General features: G+C 53.9%; 9 protein-coding genes across 9 annotated transcripts; 4 read left to right on the top strand and 5 right to left on the bottom strand.

Annotated features, from left to right (window-relative positions):
* Window positions 1-25: 25 nt before the first annotated feature.
* J4E83_000433 (uncharacterized protein) lies at window positions 26-1820 on the top strand (the record flags this gene model as incomplete). Its single annotated transcript, XM_049327395.1, has 2 exons — window positions 26-175; window positions 222-1820. The coding sequence occupies 2 exons, from the start codon at window positions 26-28 to the stop codon at window positions 1818-1820; spliced, it is 1749 nt and encodes a 582-aa protein (XP_049193540.1).
* Window positions 1821-2135: 315 nt separating this feature from the next.
* Window positions 2136-3649, bottom strand: CPA1 (Multifunctional pyrimidine synthesis protein CAD; the record flags this gene model as incomplete). Its single annotated transcript, XM_049327396.1, has 2 exons — window positions 2136-3413; window positions 3464-3649. The coding sequence occupies 2 exons, from the start codon at window positions 3647-3649 to the stop codon at window positions 2136-2138; spliced, it is 1464 nt and encodes a 487-aa protein (XP_049193541.1).
* A 1277-nt stretch (window positions 3650-4926) lies between these two features.
* On the bottom strand, window positions 4927-7500 carry CEL3A (glycoside hydrolase 3; the record flags this gene model as incomplete). The annotated part of the gene is made up of 5 exons (XM_049327397.1): window positions 4927-5583; window positions 5636-6402; window positions 6455-6988; window positions 7193-7393; window positions 7446-7500. The coding sequence occupies 5 exons, from the start codon at window positions 7498-7500 to the stop codon at window positions 4927-4929; spliced, it is 2214 nt and encodes a 737-aa protein (XP_049193542.1).
* A 939-nt stretch (window positions 7501-8439) lies between these two features.
* On the bottom strand, window positions 8440-9862 carry J4E83_000436 (uncharacterized protein; the record flags this gene model as incomplete). The annotated part of the gene is made up of 5 exons (XM_049327398.1): window positions 8440-9010; window positions 9068-9291; window positions 9345-9438; window positions 9485-9726; window positions 9779-9862. 5 exons carry the CDS (start codon window positions 9860-9862, stop codon window positions 8440-8442), a joined length of 1215 nt encoding a protein of 404 aa, XP_049193543.1.
* A 1345-nt stretch (window positions 9863-11207) lies between these two features.
* Window positions 11208-12033, top strand: CDC42 (Rho GTPase; the record flags this gene model as incomplete). The annotated part of the gene is made up of 4 exons (XM_049327399.1): window positions 11208-11227; window positions 11297-11416; window positions 11521-11899; window positions 11950-12033. The coding sequence occupies 4 exons, from the start codon at window positions 11208-11210 to the stop codon at window positions 12031-12033; spliced, it is 603 nt and encodes a 200-aa protein (XP_049193544.1).
* An 873-nt stretch (window positions 12034-12906) lies between these two features.
* Window positions 12907-15641, top strand: J4E83_000438 (uncharacterized protein; the record flags this gene model as incomplete). The annotated part of the gene is made up of 3 exons (XM_049327400.1): window positions 12907-13156; window positions 13203-14203; window positions 14364-15641. 3 exons carry the CDS (start codon window positions 12907-12909, stop codon window positions 15639-15641), a joined length of 2529 nt encoding a protein of 842 aa, XP_049193545.1.
* A 1298-nt stretch (window positions 15642-16939) lies between these two features.
* On the top strand, window positions 16940-17414 carry RPL37 (60S ribosomal protein L37; the record flags this gene model as incomplete). The annotated part of the gene is made up of 4 exons (XM_049327401.1): window positions 16940-16943; window positions 17003-17065; window positions 17143-17214; window positions 17269-17414. The coding sequence occupies 4 exons, from the start codon at window positions 16940-16942 to the stop codon at window positions 17412-17414; spliced, it is 285 nt and encodes a 94-aa protein (XP_049193546.1).
* A 664-nt stretch (window positions 17415-18078) lies between these two features.
* J4E83_000440 (uncharacterized protein) lies at window positions 18079-20687 on the bottom strand (the record flags this gene model as incomplete). Its single annotated transcript, XM_049327402.1, has 3 exons — window positions 18079-20209; window positions 20254-20510; window positions 20637-20687. 3 exons carry the CDS (start codon window positions 20685-20687, stop codon window positions 18079-18081), a joined length of 2439 nt encoding a protein of 812 aa, XP_049193547.1.
* Window positions 20688-21038: 351 nt separating this feature from the next.
* On the bottom strand, window positions 21039-21500 carry J4E83_000441 (uncharacterized protein; the record flags this gene model as incomplete). The annotated part of the gene is made up of 1 exon (XM_049327403.1): window positions 21039-21500. The coding sequence occupies one exon, from the start codon at window positions 21498-21500 to the stop codon at window positions 21039-21041; it is 462 nt and encodes a 153-aa protein (XP_049193548.1).
* Window positions 21501-23524: the final 2024 nt, after the last annotated feature.

Raw genomic sequence — 23524 nt, forward strand, 5'->3', positions numbered from 1 at the left:
TCCACCCCCTGCCTCTGCCACCACCATGGAGTCTGCACATCTCATCCACGCCCACGACCACGCCCGCACCGCCGCGACCGCCACCAGCACCAACAGCGTCGCGACTGCGGGGCAGGAGCATGACCTCGCCGCGACCGCCTTCCGCCAGGCCACCCAAGATACCCACGATGCTGAAGTATGTAGTTTGAACCAGGCTATCCCACCCGTCTAAAACGTTGCAGGCCCTCCGCATCCTCAGTCTCCTCGAAGACCACCACCGCAAGCTCGCTGGTCTGATCAAAGAGGCGCCGCGCAAGGACAAGAAGAAGACGGACGCCGCCAAACAGCCCTCCGACCTGTCCGCCGTCTCTACCTCGCCAAACACGTCGTCGTCGCGAGCCTCTGCAGCCAACACATCCTCTCCGACACCCCCGACATCCCGCCGCAGACTGCCCCAGTCCTCGATAGCCACCAACCTCGCCGAGAAGCGCGGCATCCCCAGCGCGAAGAGAACCACCAGTGGCGCGTCAGCAAACATACCCAGCACCGCAGCCGGCCGGACTGAGCAGCCCTCCACGCCTGTGCGCGATCTACTGGCGCAGCAGTCGCGCAAAGCAGAGTCGAGTGCCACCAGAGACTCAGCGAAGCAGCTGAGAGGCGCCTCCCCACAACCTGCGTCTCCGCCCGCAGAGGACAACTTCAGTCGCTTCTACTCGGCTTTCGGGGGTGTCATATCCGCCATCAGCGCGCCTCTAGCCTTCACCTCCCTTCCCCTCAACCCCTCCGCTCCAACGCCTGTGTCGGAGACACCCAGGGAAGAGAAATCCTCCAAGACCAAGTCCCGAACGCACTCTCCAGAAGCGTCAAGAACCGTCAAATCATCAGTACCAGATCTCGCTGCCTTGATCAGCAAGCCGGCACTTCGCGCCCTGAGAGAGGATGGCGCACCCGGGCCCAACGAAAGCTTCTACCTGGTGCCAACATCGAGCGGAGCAGTCACCTACGCCAGCATCCTTCGCGATCCGAATGCGCCGAATGCACCAAACACACAGCTCAATGCCATAGACGAGGGATCAGGCTCGCTGCGAGGGAGTTCACACGAAGAGTTTGTCGACGCGAGAGAGAACGTAGGCCCGCCTTCGCCCACCAAAGCACGCCGCCCCCCTTCTTGCGGCAACTCCAGCACATCCGTAACGCCCCAGCGCTCCATACCAGCCGGCAGAGGCTCAGGCCTCAAGACCATGGAGGAGCTAGCCCTAGAAAACGACACGCTGAAATCGGTCATCGACAAACAAGCCAAGCGCATCCAAATGTGGGAACTCAACTCCCAGAACTCCTTCAACGCCCTCGCACAGTCCTTCCGTGCTCGAGGACCCGGCCGTGGCTCCAGCGATCCCAACGCTCTCGCCCACGCCCTCGCTTCTCAAGGCATCAACACCCTTCCTGCTCTCCCATCCCCTCCCATACCAGGCCATCCCCAACAACAACCTACTTCCCCCGGCCAGCCTCCGACATCCGCCCCCGACGCCGACGCCGCGAAACGCATCGCCGAACTCGAAGCTAGGGTCGCCTCGCAAGACGCAAAGTACAACGATTTGTTGAGTGCCAACGAGAAACTGGCCAAGCAGAACGAAAGGGACAAGCAGGTGTTGAGCAGATATAGGGAACAATGGGAGAAGCTAAAGGCGGGCGCGAGGAAGAAGGAGCAGGAAAGGCGGGAGAGGAAGGTTCCGGATGGCAAGGTGGAGGAGTCGATGAAAGAAAGTGTGGCTACTGAGACACAAGGGGAGGGAGAAGGGGAAGAGGAGTTGGAGGAGGAGCCTGGGTTTGGAAAGGCTTGAACTCGCACTCCCGGGGAGGTCAAGATGAGAAAGTACATATCAAGATACCCCAAGCTAGTACAGCTAGCCGAAATAGAATACAGACACATACACAAACATCACTTTCCATATATCAATCGCGTTCGCACAGTACACATTTCCATGAAAATTGCATTACTATAGAAATACCCAAGGCCTGGTCAAGATCCGTCTTTCGACCCGACATGTCTTCCTTGTCAATTTATCCCCCTGTTCCCATAACGCCGCTATAGCCATTCCCCCGAGATCCCTAAAACGCAACCAACACGTTGCCATCAGACATGATACCGAACCAGTCTAAGCAGCGGAAGCAACGGGCTTCTGCATAATAGGCTGGTAGGAAGGAGCGACGGGCCCGCCCACCGTAATGTCCTGGTTTTCCATACCCGCTGCGTGACCCTCAAAGTCTGGCGCATCAGGGTGGCAACCAACGCGCTCCTTGCTCAACAAGTCTACAAGAAGAGGGCTGGGCTTGTTGCTCTTCTCAGAGAACTGGTTGTTCTTGTACTGTGCCACGTTCTCCATGTACTTGTCGAAGAGGTACGCAGAGTCAAGAGGGCCACCCTTGGCTTCGGGATGGAACTGGGCACTGAAGATGGGACGCGAGTTGTGGATCAGACCCTCGTTGGACTGGTCGTTGAGGTTGGTGAAGTACTCCCTCCATTCGCTGGACAGGGTGGTTGGGTCGACCGCGTATCCGTGGTTCTGCGAGGTGATGTGGCACTTGCCGGTGGTGAGGTCGAGAGCCGGGATGTTGTGAGCGCGGTTGCCGTACTTGAGCTTGATGGTCTTTGCACCGGCAGCAAGGGCGATGAGCTGGTGACCCATACAGATGCCCATGACGGGGATCTGGGAGGTCTCGAACAGCTTTCGAAGGTTGTGGACGGTGGTGGTGCAGTGAGTTGGGTCACCAGGGCCGTTGGAGATGAAGACACCGTCGAAGTGGTGGGCGACCTTGTGGATGGGGTAGTCGAAGGGGAAGCAGGTGACGCTGGCACCGCGAGAGACAAGACTGCGGAGGATGTTCTCCTTGACACCACAGTCGATCAGGGCTACGTGCATGTCGCCCAGGGAAGAGCTGACGTGGAAGGGAGCCTTGGTCGATACACGACGCACGAGGTTGATAGCCTCGGGGTCGATGTACGCCTCATCCTCGTCGGCATCGTACTCTTCGCCGATCGAGATACGAGCAAGAGAAGAACCCTGCTCACGGAGGTATGTTACAACCTCACGAGTGTCAACGCCGGAGATGGCGGGAACACCCTCTCGTGCACACCATTGTGCGAGTGACTCTACAGCAGTCCAGTGGCTGTGCTTCAGAGCATAGTCCTGGACGACAATGCCAGAGGCTTGGATGTGTGGGGATTCGAAGTATCGGAGCAAGCCGTGCTCGTCGCGGGCGTTGGAGGGGACGCCGTAGTTGCCGATCAGCGGCTGTGTGAAGACGAGGATCTGGCCACGGTAGGAGGGGTCGGTCATGGACTCGGGGTAACCGACGAGAGAGGTTGTGAAGACGGCTTCACCGGAGATGTTCGTCTTGGCTCCGAAAGACTTGCCTTCGAAGATGGGGCCGTTCTAGTAAGCTGTTAGTGATGTGCCGAGATCTGCAGTATGACTCAACGCACCTTGATGGTGAAGGTAGCGGGCTCGTTGGAGACAGCTGTAGCCCTGCGCATGCTGGGAGTAGGAATGGCACGTTGTGTGTTTCCTTCCACAGTAGCGAGGCAGCGTGCCTGTACACGGTTCTGTGTCATTCGTCCCAGGAACCCTGCGGACCGTATGGTGGAAGGCTTGATCATTTGCGACAACATGATGAGCGGAGATGTGAGGAGATGTAGTGATTCGTTTGGTGGCAGCTTGGGTAGGCGTTCAGTTTACTGAGGCCTTCCACAGGTGGTCTGCGGATAGAGTCAGTCTGACGCTCACGACGCGTCTAGCTACGGGCGACATCGTACCTGACAGGTAATCCTAAGGTGTTCAATTAGCCACAGTCATGATAGAAGAATCGAAGAAAAAAATCAAGAGACGAATGCATCGATCGTCAAGCCACCAAGAGGCAGAAAGGCCGGCGGTGAATTGACGGTGTGCGATGCAGGTCCCGATAAGGGCTCATCAACCATGGCAGTAGTGACATACCTGGGAAGTGAAGACTGTCGGGGCAGCTTTCATAAGCGCGGTAGTAGAGCCAGTCGAGGTCCAAAGGGGCTGCCTATCTGAGGCGAAGCTTGACGTGCTAGCTTTGAAGGTGTTGAGTTTGCGTGAGGTGAGGATGGAGAGTAATCGGAGGGGCTTTTCTGCCCCAGCACCAGAACCGCGCTAAGGCGCAATGACACGCACCTGCGCCAATGACAACCTTTACAATATACTTTCGGTCGCGATAACGATAGGTCGCAAAGTTTCTTCAACACAGGATCCATATACTATGACAAACGTCCGGGGAAACTGAATGATGAATGCCGGTCCCGCTATCAAGTCTCATTGAGCCCTATCTGGCTAAGCCGCAGCGTACGCTGTCTTCTAGTACTGTCGCGAAAGTCTGGTTTATGCTGTGTCCTACAGTCCAAAATTGAGGCTTCAAGAATGTTCACATCAGTTCATGTACAATTTCAGACAACAGACAAGCTTCATAATTGTTGTAAAAGATGTGTTTGTAGTCGTTTAGCTATTGCGTCTCCAGGCTTGACTACCACGGAGCGGAGGGTATGACGAGCATTTTTCTTCTAATGTGGCGTCTTATCTTGTCGATCGCAGCCTGAAAGAGTTCTTCGGGGAGGATTTTATGGTATCCGCACGCAAATGAGGAGTGACTTTCACAGATTTGCTTTGTCCCGATATCGGCATCATGGCGATCGAAAGCTTCGTAATTTGCCGAGTGTGTCTCCGCACATCCGCTGAATCCGCATGTCAACCCCTGGAAACAACACACAACTTGGGTTTCTTGAGAGTGGTGTTTGTGGAGGCATCGCGGGTGAGTTATAGCAACAAATGTTCACTGGTTTCTTCTTTTTAAACAATCTCTGTTTCTACTCGACTGTTGAGCACAGTGGATGCACTTATTCCAACCAGCTTGGCCTTCTAGATCACATCACTAAACAGTGATCTTACCTGTCAGCCTCACATCCCTGGAACTCGATCCTACAAAGATCTTGTACTCTCCAGTCGCAACGCTCCACTTCCTGGTCTTCTCGTCCCAGAAGCTCATATCCCTTCTCCTCAACTTGAAAGTAGCAGTTTCGCTCGCACCAGCTGCCAACTTGAGCTTCGCAAAACCCCTCAATTGCCTGGGAGGCGAGTTGGTCGACGCAGGGTAGCCGAGATACAATTGCGGAACTTCTGCACCTGCAACACCACCAGAGTTGTTGATCTTGGCGGTGATGGTTGCGACCGTCTCGAAGAGATCGACAGGGCCTCCGGGACCCTTGGCACCGGTTGCGGGACCAGCCGAGGGCTTGCCCGAGACGCTGAGGTCGGAGTAGGTGAAGTTGGTGTAAGAGAGACCGAAGCCAAACTCGAATCTGGGTGTAATGTTCTGCTGGTCAAAACGACGGTAGTCGATGAAGAGGTCCCAGTTCTTGTCGTCGCCCCTGGCAATGGTGGTGCCGTAGTCTGATTCCTTCTTCGCAATGGTGTAGGGAAGCTTGCCGCTTGGCGAGGCAGCGCCGTAGAGGATGTCAACGAGACCGTTTCCGGATTCCTGACCTGGCAGGCCTGCCCAAACAACAGCTACTACGTTCGGGTTCTCGATCTACGCAAGTTAGTGGATGTCTTACGTGCATTTCGGGAGTTGGATTTCTTACCCATTGTTCCATGATGACGGGGCCGACACTGTGGACCACGACAACGGTCTTCTTGTTGACGGCAGCAACTGCCTTGACCAACTCGTTTCCGTTGTGCCACGGGTCCAGGTTAGTCCGGTCGCCAGCGTTGCCCTCGACAGTGATGTAGCCCTCGCCACCATCGCTGTTGATGCACACGACAGCTACATCGGCGTTTTGAGCTGCGCTAGCTCCCTGTTGCGCGTTGTCATTTGGTGAAGAGGTGATGGTCGTGCCGTCTTTCTGGGCTTGTGTCTTCATGGCATCGAGAGGAGCGATGAGGTAGGGGAACTCTACTGATCCAGAGCCCCAACCCATAGCTAGCGTGCCGTCGTTGCATCCGCGATCAACGCATGCGTTAGCTCCCTTGGGCGCAACGATGCTGTCACTTCCGATGACAGCAATGCTCTTGGGCTTCTTGAAGGGTAGTGTAGCGTTCGTGTTCTTCAACAAGACGATACCATCGCGAGCCGTAGCACGTACATTTGTCTTGTGGTTGCCACCGACCTGACGAGTGCCGATGTTCCAGGAGCTAAAGGTGGCATTGGGATAACCCTTGTCCTGACCAAGGAGGTACCAGGAAGAGAGTACGCGCTTGACCATGTCATCGAGGCGAGATTGTTGAACCTGCTTCTTGTCGATAGCGGACTGAAGTTGTGGGCCCCAGAAGACGTTGCCCCCACTGAAGTCGGTGCCGGGCATGGTCATGTCCATTCCTCCGTTTGCACTACCAGTCGTCGTGTGTTGGGCTAAATGAGGTCAGTTTGTGAAACACATTTGAAGAGTGTGCAGATGACCTACCATTCCAGTCACTCATGATGTATCCACGATGGCCAAGCTCGTCCTTCAAGAGCTTGTTCATCACGCCATCGCTCTCGCAGGCCCAAGTTCCGTTGACCTTGTTGTAACTGCACATAAAGGCCGCAACGTTGCTGTGGACAGCATCCATGAATGGCCACACGTAAAGCTCGCGAAGCACCCGATCCGACACATCTGAGCTCATAGTCTCTCGGTTGAGCTCTTGTTCGTTCACGATCCAGTGCTTAGCTGTCGCCTGAACACCGGATTCTTGCATACCCTTAATGGTCTCTGCCATCATAATGCCTTGGAGGTAGGGATCGGAACCGAATCCTTCCCAGTTTCGGCCACCGTTGGCAAACTTTCCGAGAGGTCCAGCTGAAGGCCCGAGCTGGACGTGGACGCCCAGCTCCTTTGCTTCAGCACCAAGGAAGGCGCCGCGTTCACGAATGAGATCGAGGTCCCAGGTGCTGGCGGCATGGATAGCTGCACTGAATGCAGTTACACCTTGGATGTAGCGAACGCCGAGGGGTCCATCTTGAGGCTGTTAGTAAGAACCCTGTTTCGAATGTACACATGCAGTGAGCAGGCGTTGAAAAGTGGGTTCGACGTGACCTGGCCACGCTCCAAGTTCCAAGCACCGAAGTCGCTGAACACAACATATTCGTAGGGTCACAGCATCTTGACTCCGATGCCACAAACCACGGGTCGGCTCGAAAGTAGTGAGACATATTTGCTTACCTTGCAGACAGAGCGACGGATATCCAATCGAGGCAGCCGGTTTGGTGTTGCCAACGCAGTTACCGTTCTGCCAGCCAACACCCGTAACGATGCCGATCTTCTCGCTCTGTGATAGTTTGGCAAGAGCAGCAGTCGCTTTCGCATGGGCATCGTCCCAGTTTCCGACGGCACGCTTCGAAGAAAGTAATTCGGACGGAATGGCTGCATATGTTAGTAGTGAACACGTAGTTGCATGTATCATAGATGTAGGTACCTGAGGCTTGCGACAACGCAGCCGTAGCGAGCACAGGAAGAATAAAAGAACGCATCGTGCTCGAAATCTCAACGGTCTAAAAGCTGTACAGGAATCCGTATGAACCGCGAACAATTACTCGGGCATGTCTCCTATTAAATACCCGCGGATCGTCCATGCTGCGCAACGCACAAGCCCGAGACTGTTGTTTTTCGTCAAAATTGGCCCTTGGCGAAATGCCAGCATCCAGCACGGTAACCCCAGACCCCAAGAAACTTACAAGCCGCATGACGTGTGATGTAGAGGGGTGATCGTTGAATTAGACGAGACGGTGAGAGGGAGTAAATGGAGGCGGGCCGTTGACCCAGGGTCTACAGCCGGTGACTAGGGTCAGCCGCGAATCAAACTTCGGAACACTGCATCACAAGCGGACGTTGCCCCGATAAACAATTACTGCACCCTTGACATTCGCAGTGGACGTTGTGGGGAACATGCGGCTCAGTCGTGTGATGGTTAATGAACTGCTTAGGTGAACTAGTCTGATCAAGTGATGGTCTCTGGTATTCGCTAACCCGAGGACCCTAGTAATACAGGACGCTACATGGCGCCCAAGGGCTTAGCACAAACTTACTGCAATAGGAGTGAAGTTTCTTAATTGCAGGCCTTCAAGGGTCAATTGCTTGAACGGCCTTGTACACTTAGCCTTTGCGCATTGTGGTGTGGAGCTTCCGTGCTTCCACTCGCCCTGCCTGTGCTGGCATCGCGGAAAAGTAGCGTATGCCTCAACGTACAACATGCTTTCCAGTCTAAATCTCCTGTCAGCACTGCAAAAATTGTATGCATGTCTCAGACACCTACATGACTACAAAGTTGGCATCATGTCAAGATATTCGCCTGTTATAGCACTCTGCCTGTCGTCACAAGGCCTGCGCATTTGGTGCCAAGCCTGACGTTTGGCGGGTGCTGAGTCATTTGTCGCTTGAAATTGTAAGACTTTTACCAGACATAAAGATCCTCAGGAGTAGTCTGCGTATTCACAGTCATCGTCCAGTCGTAAGCAGTATGCGCACGATGGCCTTTCTTCTGTACACTTCCGTCGTCTCTGCTTGCAATTAAGACAGCCGTTTTTGGAACGCTTCTTGTTGTTCAACACTTCATACTGACAGGTCCATAGTCCTCGTCGGCACTGGTTGCACGTCGGTTTCGCCTCGTTGCATTTGATCTTCTTTCCGCGACAGCGGATGCAAGCTTTGCCAGGAGCAGGTAGCGACGGCGGAGACGATTGACTGACAGGCGCCTTTTTCCTCGATTTGGTGGGTGATGCAGGCGATTTGGCATTCTTGCTCTTCTTGGTGGGTGGTTTCCGCACAGTCCTAGGAGAGGCCACGGCACCACTTCCCTTGCGCCTCTTCTTCGTCGATGAACTTGGAGCTTCCGGAGACGTTGACATGTTCATATCTGGGTCCCCGAAGTCGTTGTCTGCTTCAACAACATTCTTTTTACTACGTTTTCTTTTGCGCGGTTCCTTTTCTTCCGTAGCAGCGGCAGTGGGAGCAACGCCGTTATCTGTGGCTAAGGCAGGTAGGCTATTAGAAGTTAGTTTGGATGTCGCTCAACCAGTGTCTTTTGCTGCCCCAACGTACCCGGCATCAATCTCGCGGGTGGTATGGATAGGATTATGCTTATACACAACATTTATGGCCTCTCTCTTGAGTGAGAATTTGATGTGTATTGCGCCTCCGCAGTCGTAGGTCGGCAGCACAGCCGGCCCCTGCTTGCTGACTCCAGCCTCGTCGTCGTCGCTATCGTGAGACCTTTCTTTCTTGAGGTTGCTTTTGCGGTTCTGGACGCTGTCTTGGCAAACATACTACCATCGTCAGCCACAACGAGGAACTGGTTATTATTTTGGCAGTGCCTTACCTTGAGCCTGGCACCATCACCGCCTTCTTTACTCTGCGCAGAGCGCTCGGAGTACTTGAAACCATCGGTATCCTGAATGGCTTCGATGATGGATCTATCGTGCATAAGCGAACATAGTGCAGATATGTGGGCTCAAGTACCTCGCTATTGCTCGCTGCACCTTGAGCCTGTCTTTGCCATCAATATCACGACACAGCGCATACTCGGCAGCAATGCTCTGAAGGTGGTCGGCTGGTTGTATGAGCGCGTCAAGGCTCGGCTGCTGCGTCACGGGGATGGTGATGGTTGAGGCTGTCGCAAAAATGAACTCGGTCACCACGTCTGTGGGAATGAAGCTGGCTGCGTTCTTGTCCAGCTCATTGCGCAGAGCTCCCTCCAGTGACTGTTACATGACAGTTTAGCTACGTCGATACAGATTGCGAAGATGATATTACTTCGAGCGTAGGACAGCGGTAGTAGACATCGGGACTCAGCCCCTTGTGAAATCGAAGATCCAATTCGTCTTCGAGGTCATCCATGGCAGCACTGTCATAGAATAGATTGAGGCGCGACGGCTAAGTGATGTGCGGCGCCGCTCTCGTGCGTGATGCAACCGTGAGATGAGACGAATGGAGACAGATGGGGAGGGAGCGCCCTAGCTCCCGGGAGACGAGGTTGTTCCGTGCCGAGGCGAGATGCTGATTGGGCGAGCCGGGGTCTGCCAAGGTTGCCCTGCAGCATTCTAAGATTCGACTCAATCGGCAATGGGTCAAGCTGCACCTGGCTCGCATGTCGCGTGAATGAGCTGTCTGTGGGCGAGTACATAGGGGTGCGCGCTTATGGCAATATACCAGCTTTGGCCGAAGCCAGCGGAGGTGTGTTGTAAAGAAGGGCTGCCGATCCTGGACGTGTTGTGTGCTACTACGGATGATTTATTACAGGCCGACTTCTTGCGCAAACACCGCCAGGCCATGCTATTAGAGGACGATCAGCCACGTTGTCCATGTGCACGGTTCGTTCCCAAATCTGGGGCTCACTGAGCTTGTCCGGGATCTCGCTGGGCCATACGAGCATGCACGCTGGCATCAGAGGCAGCGTGTATTCACAGTCGTGCCTCGCTGCGTCTATCAAGCCAATGTCGGGCGGTGTTGGTTGGTGGGGTCGTGTCTGCGGCGCTGCAGCAATGGGTCTGCCACACGTTGGGTCAGTCCAAGGCGCCCCAGGTCTGGCCAGCAGAGGCCGCAAAATAGGGCTTGAAATTGTGCAGCCGTACATAATAAGCCGTCTCCGAGCTACGGGCGGGAGCCGATGCAAGGCTATGATAACAGCCCTAGGCCGCTTTCACTGATTGGCGTCTTCCAGCTCAAGGGATTCGGCTGCCGTAGCTAGAGCGCAACCTCACTCACGCCCTCCAAACGTCCCGTCGCCCTCTGTGAACTCGCCTCGTCGCTGGCTGCTGCTGCGCCTGTACTGTCCTTGTCCGGTCGCGTGCCTCGTCGCTAGCACTGCCTCAATCGCTCGCCGCATTGTCCGCCCACCGGCTCACCAGAACCTGGACCAAGTCTAACGGGTGGTGTTTCACGCTCCAACCCACGTAGCACCCGCCGCCGCCGCCGTCTGCACGAGGACTCATAGGTACGCCTGCCCGAGTCTGCCATCACAGCCAGCGCCAGCAATTGTGAGACTGACCCGTCTGCCAGACGCTCCCCGCTCCCTGGAACCCCTCGTTTGAGCCCATAGCTCCCATCTCCGCACGACCACGACCCTGAGCCTGCGTAGCGACAGCTCCGCCCCATCTCCGCACGCCTATCTCGAATTTTGGTAGCCGACGTGCCTCCAAACAAACATCCATAGCCTCGAAACAAATCCCAGCCTGCCTTCACCATGGTGGTCGCGACAATCAAGTACGCGAAGCCCAACATGCCCGGCGTGCGACCGCCATGCTCCAGATGCTAGTGCTTACTACCCTACAGGTGCGTCGTCGTCGGCGACGGTGCGGTCGGAAAGACATGTCTTCTTATCAGTTATACCACGAACAAGTTCCCCTCGGAATATGTCCCTACAGTCTTCGACAACTACGCCGTGACCGTCATGTGAGCTTCCCTCTGCTCTTTGCACAGTTTGGAGTAGCGGCAAACCCTCGGTGGATTTAGGTTTGGGACAGTGATTGGTGGAGCAGCTGCTGACTGCTTTGAAGGATCGGTGACGAGCCATACACCCTCGGTCTCTTCGATACTGCCGGACAGGAAGATTACGACCGTCTCCGGCCGCTGTCATATCCCCAAACCGACGTCTTCCTCGTCTGCTTCTCCGTGACCTCACCCGCTTCTTTTGAGAACGTCCGCGAGAAATGGTTCCCCGAAGTACATCACCACTGCCCGGGCGTGCCCTGCCTGATCGTCGGCACACAAGTAGATCTGAGGGAGGACGCTGCAGTAAAAGACAAGCTCTCAAAACAGAGAATGGCGCCTGTAAAGAAGGAGGACGGCGAGCGCATGGCGCGGGAGCTTGGTGCGGTCAAGTACGTCGAGTGTTCGGCGCTGACCCAATACAAGCTCAAGGACGTGTTTGACGAGGTAAGCATATTGTACAAGAATGGCTGATGCAGATGCTGACATCTCCACAGGCAATCGTAGCAGCACTTGAGCCGCCAGCCGCGAAGAAAGAGGGCGGCGAGAGGAAGAAGGGCAAGAAGTGCATTGTCCTTTGAGATGCTTATGCGGCAACTACGAATAACCGCATGCTAGGGAGCGTTGGTTTGCAGATATTCTTTGATTAGGCGTGAATCTTTTGGATACCTCTCGAATACAGGCGCCATTGTGGGTAGTGTTCTCTTTCAATCTGCTCAGTTTCGTTCTATGCATTTTACTCAATCTCCCGTCAATTGCACGTTACGTTCAAGATGCAACAAGCAGACATATCTTGATGCTTGGAAAGGCAAGTAAAATGCAGATTAGGGGCTGTCCACTGCGCGCCTAGTGTAACCACTGCGTTACAGCGCATGCCATCTCTTGCTTGATCTCCTCTTGCAAGTCTGCGTCCCCACGTGGGCTACCCCTCTTTTAAGATGAGGTGAACGAGGAGCGCGTTTGCTGTCGTCACTGTTGTTGATGATGTTGTTGCCTTGCCGTTACGTCTTGCTCAACAACGCGATCTCTGTCGTGGACGAACCTCTACCGCAACACCTCCGCAACGCGATAGCCTCCTCTGTTCTCTGATTCATGTGATTTTTGCTACTTGCAAAACTCGAATACTGACGCTTTGGTCGAGACAGGGAATTCTATCATTTCACGCTATTTGAGCTACGACCACTCCGGGACTCTCAGTCTCTTCACCTGCTCAACTCCTCACACTTGGGACAGATCCCCCACTTGGACGAAATCTTGCACCCATGGCGTACCAGTTCACCGAAGAGAAGAAGCGCCCGCCGCCGATCACGCTCCCGTTGCCGCCGCCTCCGCGCCCTCTACCGACCATCGACCAGCAAAGGCAGCAAGGACAGCGCTCTACCGACAACACGCCGCTCACCTCGCCTATTGAGTCACACACTCCAGCCTCGGGGTCGGGCAGAAGTCGCACCGCCATGGCTACGTTCACCAATTTAATCGATCAGGCACGTTCTCCCCGCAAGTCAGACCACGGATCCTGGATAAGTAGCAATGCCGGTTCGACGGCACGTTCGAGGCAGTCAGGACGCAGTCAACATGAAGCTGTAGCTGCACAGGCCCAGATTGAAGCTCTCGACGAGGAGACGGCTAGAGGCAAGGTAGAATCTCGCGCTGAGAAGAACCTGTTCAAGATGACTGGTCAAGTCCCGCCCACTCCAATGATCGGTGAGTCTATGTTACTGTGTATGCACTCTCGTGTTAAAATTTACAGATTCGGCAAACGAGGACGACATCTATATCAGAACAGAAGACTTGCGACGACAGTGCCGGATCGCCAGCGGAGAGCAACCGCCAGAACGCGAGGAGCCGCCCAAAAGCCCAAAGAAAAAGCTTTTCCAGAACCTCCGTAATACCTTTTCCAAGTCTTCCAGCGCTGCAGCTCCACCAGCAATGCCAAACAAAGCAGCGCAGATTTTGGGCACAGCATCACGTCAGGCTCGCATCATCCCAGTCCGCCCCATAAAGCCAGCGCGCCCTGTCGAGTCCACCCCTACAAGGACTTCACGCTCAGACACGGTGAAGTCTCTGCCTGCGAAGGTCGTTAATCCTGACAGCTACGCGCATCGCCATCATAGCGGATCTTCGCGTCGCCATCGCACGAGTGGCCGTGGCTCACCGGGTAGAGGTAGCCTGAAGAAGCAGTCGCACAACGTAGAGAACACACGCCTTGTGCCTGATGTCAACGAATCGTCTGATTCAGTCATCCCGCCTTCACCACCAGCAAAGGATACTCCGCCACCAGCTGATAGGCAGCCCAGCCCACTTCGCAGGGCTGCGCCAACGCGTGGTGATTTACGTGACAGCTATTCGGACTTCAACGACAACATCAGCCGCATCCAGTTCCCTAAGTTTGATCTTTCGCCCGTCCGTTCGTCATATATCCTGCCTGGACATGGTGGATCGAGTCCCGCGAAGTCCCGCCCATATACCGCAGAAGACTACACCAAGCTCATAGAGGATGGATCAGTGCAACGGCCCTACCCCAACTGGGACAGTTCGCCAACCAAGGCAGAAGGCAGACACCATGCTCCTTTGGCAGGTGCGGGCCTTGGCTCATTGCACCTTCCTCGTCCCGACCGCCTGAGGGAGGAGTGTCCGAACACAACGCAAGAGACCAACCCCGCCAATGGTCCCCATCTCCAGCCGCACTTCTATTCTCCATCCCGCATCACTCATTTCCCCTTCGCTGAAGGCGAGACACCGTCTAAGAATGTAAGTCCGTTATTGCTTCCAGGGCTCTTTCTCTCACCTTCCCGAAAAGTGGGGCCTGTCGTCATCTGTCCCTTCAGCGTTTACTTGCCCAGGTACCTTCACACGCAGTACCCCGCTTCTTCCTCTAATGTGCTGGTACAAACGCTAATAACTCTCTCAGTCTGACGAAACGCGCCTTCTCTACTCACACCCCGCAAGGTCACGGTCGGTCCTCCACCCTCGCGAAGAGTCGGCCAACGGCTCAATCAAGATGATCTTCCAAGGAGACCGCCAGGATATCGAGCCAAACTCTCCAACCGCTCGCGAAGTCGATGAAAACGAGCAGCTCACTCATGAAGGTGATCGGCGCTCCGACGTTGGCATCACAACCCGCGTCATGCAAGAGTTGCGTATTGGAGAGCAGAGCGAGAACCCACGACAAAGGAACGGCAATCTCGGTGACCAGTCCTCCTCACGGCTGACTGATATGCTCAACACTGTCAGCCCAGGCCGCAGTGAATCGCACGGCGATTTTCAGCTTTACTGTCCCAGCGCCGTTCCCAGTCCGCTTCACAAGATTTCTGGTCCTCCGTTCTCAGCACGCGCGAGTGTGCCTTACGGGTCTTACAGCGCAATTACCCAGCCGCTTGCACCAAAGACCACCGAGGACCACTTCTACATGACCAATGAGCACCTCGATGTAGTGGGTAAGACTACTTGGGACGCACTAGAGAAGCTCGCCAAGGACCAGGAACGTACATCACAGGCGAGGCATGATGATACTTTGGCACTGATCAACAGACGCTTCAAGCAACTCTCATCTCATCTGGATGCTGTCAAGGAAACTACCAATCGCGTAGAGACTTCCATCGATCGCGTAAGGGAAGTAGCGGACAATCAACACAACATCTACGCAACCGTGAATACCATCAAGGATAGTATCAAGGAGACCATTCCGGACGCGATGAAGGAGCAGGATAAGAAGATGGCCATCATGGAGGCGGAAATGAAGGAAATGAAGCAGATCATTCAGGCTTTGCAAAAGTCCATGGACCAGAAGGCTGCTGAGCCGCCACACACTCCTCAGCCCCCGTTCCCCTCGCACAACCAGCGCTCTCCACACTCTCTGCCAAGTCACTATGGTAACATCCCTGAGGTTGTCCGCGAACTCCAGCCTGTGATGCAGCACGGCATGTCTTCTCCTCAGGACGGCCATAATGACGCTCGTCTTGGCTATCAGAACGGTCATCAGAACGGCAATCATTGGACTGCGCGTCCTGCCTACGCTGGCCGCAACGGCAAGGAAGAGCGCCCATCATACGCTGCAAACCCCTACCTCTACAACAACGGCGGTCAGTACAGCAGTGGCTATTCTGGCGGAGGTTATCCTCCGTTCGGTTACTCTGCGAACTCTACTGACCAGGACTTCGGTTTCAACAACCAGGGTCAGCCAAAGTAAGCTCAGCCGATTGCCAAAGATGCATTTGGGATTCAGCGATCACATCCAACGGGCATGACTAGGGACTTGGAAGAGCTGCTGTACCTGCGAGGGAACATTAGCGCAACTGGGTGACGATGAGTTTGGGCGGCTCTACACGGGAATATTTTGTATCATATTGACTCGGAGGTATCTTGTCTGCGGACTGGGCGGTATGTGTGCTATCACGGGATACCTTCTTCATTTGAAGCTCACTTCCGATACTTTGACGTGCGGTATCAGCTCTCATAGCTCTACCGACATCCGCGGATGAGCCACAGATATGTCACAAATGTCACATACAGTATAGGCTGTGTTATTTAGACTGTATTGTGTATTGCTGGGTGATCTATCGTGAGGACTTTCATATGCGGAACTCAGCTGGGAGGTGCAGTCATCAATCGACATGGTTCTAAATGTCGACTGCCATGTCCCGAGCCGCGACCTGCACTATTTCTAACCGTACTGGCTTGTAATTGATCACATGGGCAGAGTAACGTATCGGTGGCGCTTCTGAGTCTGCAACCCTCTTCCTCTGGGGTATGCGAAATACGACGAGATATGCGACAACCAACTCGTAACCGGCGACCTGAGCACGATCGCATAATCAAGTCGTTATAAGGTGCATATCCGGCATTGCAGGTAATCATATATCCTAGATGATGCATGATGAGATGTAAGTTTCTCCGATGTATTCGATGATAGTTTTTGCGGAATTTGACAGCTGTTCTTCATCCCACCTTAGTGACATGGCTGGTAGAGTAATGAACTTCTCGCTCTTTTAAGCGCGTTACTCGAATCGGAAATGGTATTCGTTAGGACACTAACATTAGAAACATTCTACAAGCAATGACCGTGGTTACAAGTGATAAAGCCGTCGTGATGTCCGTAGAGATCGCTGATGAGGGTGTCCCGAAAAGCTGAGTGGCAGTCAAAGGCGTCTTCGATGTGGATGAGTTGAGGCCTTTCAATTAATCGATGGAAGAACAGATTAAGCGATGGCAGAGCGTTCATAGTTGCCGCTCGTGGTGACGATGTTCCTGCTGGTGTTGATGCCCCTCGTGCCTGCCGGTGGAGCCCCGTCGCGCCATTCCCGAAACGGCTAGCCCCACACACGTTCGAAATTGTGTCTCGCTAAGCTGTTGTCGATTTCGCTCTCGCACGACGAAACCGCGATCACTCCCACCCTCGATACTAACAACAGCGTCACCAGGTATGCTCTCCCGAATTGCTGTGTAGATGACCGGTTACTGACGATTCCTATTTAGTCCCCAGCCAAAATGAGTACGCCGCACTCCCACCCTCACCCGCAACCACGAGCTTCGAGACTGACTGCGATATAGCGAAGGGTACCTCCAGTTTCGGAAAGCGCCACAACAAGACGCACACGCTCTGCAGGCGTTGCGGTACGTGATACCTCCCTGGAAGCTAGCAATGGAAATGCGAAGGCACGGAAGGAGACAAGGGCTGATTCAATGTTTAGGTCAACGATCCCTCCACATCCAGAAGCACACCTGCGCCTCATGCGGCTACCCTGCTGCTAAGACCCGCAAGTGTATGTGTACCTGAGACGCGCACACACAGAACGCGACGATTAACATTGGAACAGTCAACTGGGGTGAGAAGGCCAAGCGCAGGAAGACCACCGGTACCGGCCGCATGCGATACCTCAAGACCGTCAACCGCAAGTTCAGCAACGGATTCCAAACTGGCACACCCAAGGGTGCCAAGGGCCCCACCGTCAAGTCCTCGTAAACGCATGAAGCTTAAGGTTGGCGACGAGGAGGAGTAGAGGCGCGATGAAGGCCATTCGGACGGGTGCATGATCGGAAAGCGGGTTCTTATAGGCAAATGGTATTGCTCGGCATGGGGCGTTCTGTCATCCCTCTCCCGGTTGCTGTCCATCTCGCATCACCAACGAGGATGGCATCACCGTTTGAGCGCAAAGCTCTGGAGGCATAACTACGGAAAATTCATCATGTTCTGTCACGAAATAAAAGCATGAATCAAGCCACCGACTGTGCCAATCAACCGCAGATGATGCACTGATGAGTTTAGGGAAGCGAAGGCTATCGAGGTCGTTAGATGGATATACACCGAGCGGAACACCGAGACCTCTACACGCTACACCGCCGAACGCAAGAATGTACACAAATGGCTGGCCGACCCCGCGACTCATCACTCGAGTGCAGACGATCGTATCGATTATACCTGCAAATGTACCAACCTGATTGACAAATCACAAACAGGGGACACTGCCAGTTGCTGTTACCTGATCTTGCTGCCTATCCAGATAAACAAGTCTCGACTAACACACCAGCTATTATACAAGATCCGCACCTGGCCCAGTTCGCATATCAACATGCACCAGTGCTTTGAACACTAACAACAAGTAAACCAGACATTCTCGTTCCATCACTCAAAACCACCTCCTCTGCTCGATCTTCGTCCACCACCGCCCCTTCTCACCTTCCTCTCTAGGTCCTACAAACTCCAACACCTGGTTGCCTCTCCCAATCCTGATATCCAAATCAAACATGTCGCTCGCAGTTCTCCTCTCTTCCTTTACGCCGAGGCAAAAGCTCGCCCTCACACCCACACCGCCCTTTCTCTCTTTAGCCACGTCACTCAAGAACGGCCCAATGTCCCGCGCAACACGGTACGCGAGCGCGGAGGGAGTGAACTTGGTCCTGAGCTCCACAGCCCACCGATTGAAGTTCTGAGCCCGTGGCACAACGCGTGGATTACCGAAGTTGGGAAACTGACCTGGGTCGACGGGCTGATCATGAGTTGGCGACGCGGGAGGCGTCACAATGGTGAGTGCTGTCGAAGAAGGGGAGCGTGTATCGATCCAAGACTGGATGATCTCCGTGTCGCGGTACGAGTCTTCATACCAAGTCATCAGCCAGAATGAGATGACGAGTTGTTTGAGGTTGTCGAAGGAGCGGAGACCGGTAAGAAGAGGGTTGGTGATGGGTGTTGTGTAAGAGAGGATCGGGCAGCCGTTGTAGCCGCAAATCTTGAGCTCTTCGACTGTAGATGCGTGGTGTAAGGCGACGGTCTGCAGAAGGGGCGCCTGGGGTGGCCAACCGTAGCTCGGTTCGAATGTAAAGTCCACAGGCATGGGGAATCCGCGGCGGTATGCGGCTAAGATGCCCGAAAGATCTTCGTCTTCAAGGTTGTAGATAAACTCTGAGCCGGATTGCCCTGGGTCAATGGCGCTGAGTTGCTGTCCGCCAGCCCCCCATGTATTCCCTGCTGGGAAAGAAACGCCAATCATGACTATCTTCTTCAACGGGCACCAGTGTAGTGCTCGGAGTAGTTCGCGCTTCTCGTCGCGTGGTATACCGCCTTCTAGCTTGATCTGCTCGACTTTTCGCATGTGAGGCACGAACTCGTCGATGAATCTTCGCCGCCGGGTACGTTCCTGCATATCTTCTGCCGTCCTGCATATTGCCGTGAATGGCTCCCCAGGCCCTGCATATTGCGTATCGATGCGAAGGTCCGTGAGCGTTGTTGCCAAATGGGCGACCAGAGCTCGAGATCGATTTTGAATGTCAAGAGTTGGCTTGGTGTGGCTGTACATTTTGTCCATCGGCCATCCGAGACACTGTATCTTAGGGTGCGCCTCGACGAAGTCCAGAAAAGGTCCTTCCATCAGATAAACGTCCTTTGGGAGTACTGTGGGTGGTAAAACAGCATTGCGAATCTGAAATGCACGCAAGTGCGGGAAACGCAGCCTGCTTAGTGCAGAGAGAAATAATTCAGAGTCAGTGGTGGAACCAGCGAGTTCTGTATCTCTTCGACGCCAGTGTATCCAATCCAGGTTGAGACTGGTGAGATTGGATGCGGAGCACGCGATTAGCCATTCCATTGGGGGCTTTGAGTCAGGCACGAACTGTCCAAGTGATGTAGGCTCGGAATGCACCGGATTCTCATCGATGTAGTCTCTAATCTCCGGAAGTTCCTCCCACATGATAGCATCGTATGCTCTGGCCTTTTCCGTCAACTCTTCTGTTGAAGACCGCGGCCAGCGTTCTGGCAGACCTTCGTGAGAGAAGTGGATAGTGGTTCCAACAAATCCTCCTGCGCCATTATGCATCTGGTAGTATTGTCCGCCACGGGAAAGCTTGAACTCGGAAAACTGAAGCCCCGGACATTGTCTTTGATCTGACATGTCCTTTCCAAGCCTGCGCAGCCGAATGCTCTCGAGCCCAGTAGCTTTGTTTGGTAGAAGCCGGCATAGCTCAGTCTTGTTGAAGCTGCAGCTCTCAAGCCAGAGTTTACGAAGAGGAACACGTCGTGGCCGACCTTGATCAAGGAAGCCAGTGACGAGTGCGTTCGTCAGCTTGTAGTGCCCGTATACAATCCGCAGTGTATGCACGTTGATCAGATTCCGTATGGCAAGCTTGAGGAGTATGTGTAGTCGATCGTCTTGTGAGAGGTTGTCGGCGTCGAAGCGCATTCGTGGGAGTTCGCTGAATATGTTCGGAGACGGCAGGTGACATCGATGCGATAGTGTCTGAACCTTGGACGCAATCGCAGGGTTACTGACACGTTAACATGGTTCTCGTGAAAGACTTGAGATACCTACGTCGCAAGTATAAACAGTTTCTGAATGATGGGTGTGTCGTCGTGCTCATCTGGCTCACCACGACCGCGTTCACCCCATATTTTATCTGTCTCCTCGTTCAAGTGCAGCTTCCACTGGTCGACCAAGCAGACATGACGCCACAATAAATCCGTGGCATGTTGATGGAATGTCTGGGAAACTTGAGCGACCTGTTTGAGCGTAGGAGTGTCGAGGTAGGCAACGATGAGTTGGAGCAATTCGCTGGGTAGAGACTGTAGCTGCAAAACGAATCAGCTCATCTTCACAAATGTAGATAAGGGTAGAGACGCGCCGAATACGCGCGCACTGTGGAGATAGCACGTGTAGAGCGGACCAGGCCTGCCCACGGGTATCATTGTACATACAGAAAGTGGGCGTTCTTCGGCCCTGACGCCGGGTGGAGAAGGTGACATCATTTGATCGGAAGAAGTACACATAGGCATCACAAGTGCTCATAGACGCGCATCGCGTGAGTATGCTGTGGGATTCAACCGCGCACGTGGGAGTGTTGTGAGCTGGATGCGTGAATTCGTCAAGTCTGGGCGGTGATGCGCATCGACGCCATCGGTGGGGTGGCACCCCACAAACCAAACCCCTGCCCAGCTGCCCAGCCATGTGAAAGCCTCGCACTTGACCGGCGCGACGTCCACCGTCTTCAGACTGGATTCTGAATATGACAGCTTGCATACCAAAATTGATGGATGGAGTCCAAAGAGGTAGCAGGTCTCGTGACCTCAAGCTTCCTTTTCTGTATCCTCTACCATGTCCTATTGAAGCTTCCGTTCTCGAATCATCCTGTACATGCCAATACTAGGCGCCACATCTTTGAAGCCATACATTGGGTAGAGTTTCTGTGCCATCTCTTCAGCTACAAGGCTCACATATGCCGACGGTGCGTGCTCATCCACGTAGTCCACAAGCTTCTGTATGACGCGCTTTCCCAGTCCTTTGCGTTGGTGATCTGGGTGCACCGCCACGTCCACCAGGATGAGGAATAGCGACCCGTCGCCGACCAAACGACCCATTGCGATGGCTTCCTGCCCCGGCGCCGGAGTCTTGTCGTCAAGCATGTGTGTGCGCTCATACCCGACGATGCAGCAGAAGGAGTTGGCGAGTGACTTGGGTACGGCTTCCATGGGTGGGGGTGTCATGCCAGCGAGCTTTCGGAGATCGTGATACGTTTGCGGTGTCGGTAGACCTTCGAGGATGACATACTGTGATTCCGCCATTTTATGGAAGGGTGGGTGAGAGTAACAAGCTTCTCTTTCTGTAGGTGCGAGTGTCTAATATGCAAAGTTTCGGAGTTAAATTTCGGAATGAAGTGCGGAGCAACACATGCTGGCCCGCCTGACGCCCTTTCGCAGCGTTGTCCGTCATTTTTTCCTGATGTTAATTCTGATAGAAGCTATCGATGTTTCTGAGTACTTCCGGGCGCGATAGTCTCAAGGTCTAGTAGCCTCGCTCATGAACAGCAGTACCTTCCTCGTGAAGATGAACTGCACTTGCGCCTTCGACACGGTGTAAAATCCATGAGACGACAATACAGATTCGCACATGACCGCGCCAAACATCCAGCGGCCTTCTTCTACCTCATCTGCAGAGGGTAGGAAGACAATTTGGTGTCTCTTGAATGACCTTTTGTGAAAGACCAGTGTTTTGAGCTTCAACCCTGAGAGGTTGCTGGAAGTACGTGTCTTCTTGCCAAACATGACTCTTTCACAGCGCCGATGAAATAGGCCATCTTCTGCGATGCTAAACGGAACTTCCATATACCATATACCTTGATGTGTGTCCCAGTCTAATACATGAATGCACAGGCACGGAGTTCTCTACTCTCCCATATTTCAAAAGAGATGGACCCGAACCTCACTGGACCGTCAGTAGATTCTAGTACAGCGCTGTGGTATGCGCTATATCTGCTGTCCTCAAGAGCATGGAAAGAAAGAGTATCCTTGAAGACAACCAGACATGGAATTGGTGACAGACGACATGTTGCACAGACACGTTCGGACATCTGCGACGCACAACGCTGCGGTGCAAGGGAACACCAGGCTGCAATGATTGATTCATGGAATCCATGCAGCAATTTACCACCATGATGACAGCCATTGCTTGAGTTTTGTATATATGTGGGCTCAGAGCGTACGTCTGCACGCCTTGCATTAGCGACGAGAATTATGGTCACAAGCATGGCGTAAGAAGATAACGACGGTGTCTTTAGGTCGGCAATGATCGATCGGTTGGCCGTCGCTGCAGAGAGCGAATTACTACGCTCGGTCACTTCCTTACCTCTCATTTCTGTAGATGGAGTGGCTCTAAGCCCTAGGGTCAATATTAGCGGTCTGAAGATAACATGAACGGAGTTAGTGGTAAGCAGGAAAGTTCCTGCAAAGAAGAGAAGAGGCAGGCTTTGTGCTAGCAACACCACCGGCTTGGGGAAAGAGATCTGATAAGAGCATAATGCATCACTTCCTAATGTGGTAAATATTCCGGCTGATAACGATGGCAGCTGTAATTGAGCGTGTGCCGTGTGTTCTCGCCGAAGGCTGTGTTGATGATGTTCCCCAACCATCTTAGAATCCGAGCTTGCGTATCGCGGTATGTCGTTGGAAGGTGACATTGTCATGGGCCACGGAAAAGTCGGGCCGCGCGTTCCACGGCCCCGTGTCGGATGATATCCTGAAGTCGTGTCTAAGGTAGTGCGACATCAAAGCAGAGCAAAACTTGGTCAAGATGTGTAATACTGCAGATGTAAAGATTACCCTGCATAAACACGAACGTGAGATGAAGCTCAAGCGTTCTCGAAGCTGCACGATTATGCAACGTCGAGATGCTGTAATGCCTGTGGTCGTGCAAATTGTGATAAGCTCAGTGCACATGACGTGGTGTTTCGTTCCAAAGTTAGCCTTGACACTCATCGGAACCTGGTTGTTGGGTACATGACGCGCAGGAATGACTGCAAGCTCGAAGATGCTGAGCAGCGGTTCTCTTCGAGTCAGCATCGTGTGACGATATTCGTCACCTCAGCTGCCGCACTATTCAGTGGGTTGGCAATTTTCTGGTTGGGGTTCTGGTATATTTTTGCAGTTGGGCCCGTAGAACCAAGCGACTCGTGGGGCTGACTTCGACCTGGAGCTCGTTGCCTAGGTGCATCTCCATGTTAACCTGAGAAGGTGGCGATTCGATCGTGGTATCCGCGCCTATGCAGACGAAACATCTGGAGTTTGCGCGTCGAGTGAGGACCAGCCGATCC

This window comes from Alternaria metachromatica (genome assembly GCF_023757995.1).
Source record: "Alternaria metachromatica strain BMP 0045 chromosome Unknown scaffold_1, whole genome shotgun sequence".
NCBI classification, from domain to species: domain Eukaryota; kingdom Fungi; phylum Ascomycota; class Dothideomycetes; order Pleosporales; family Pleosporaceae; genus Alternaria; species Alternaria metachromatica.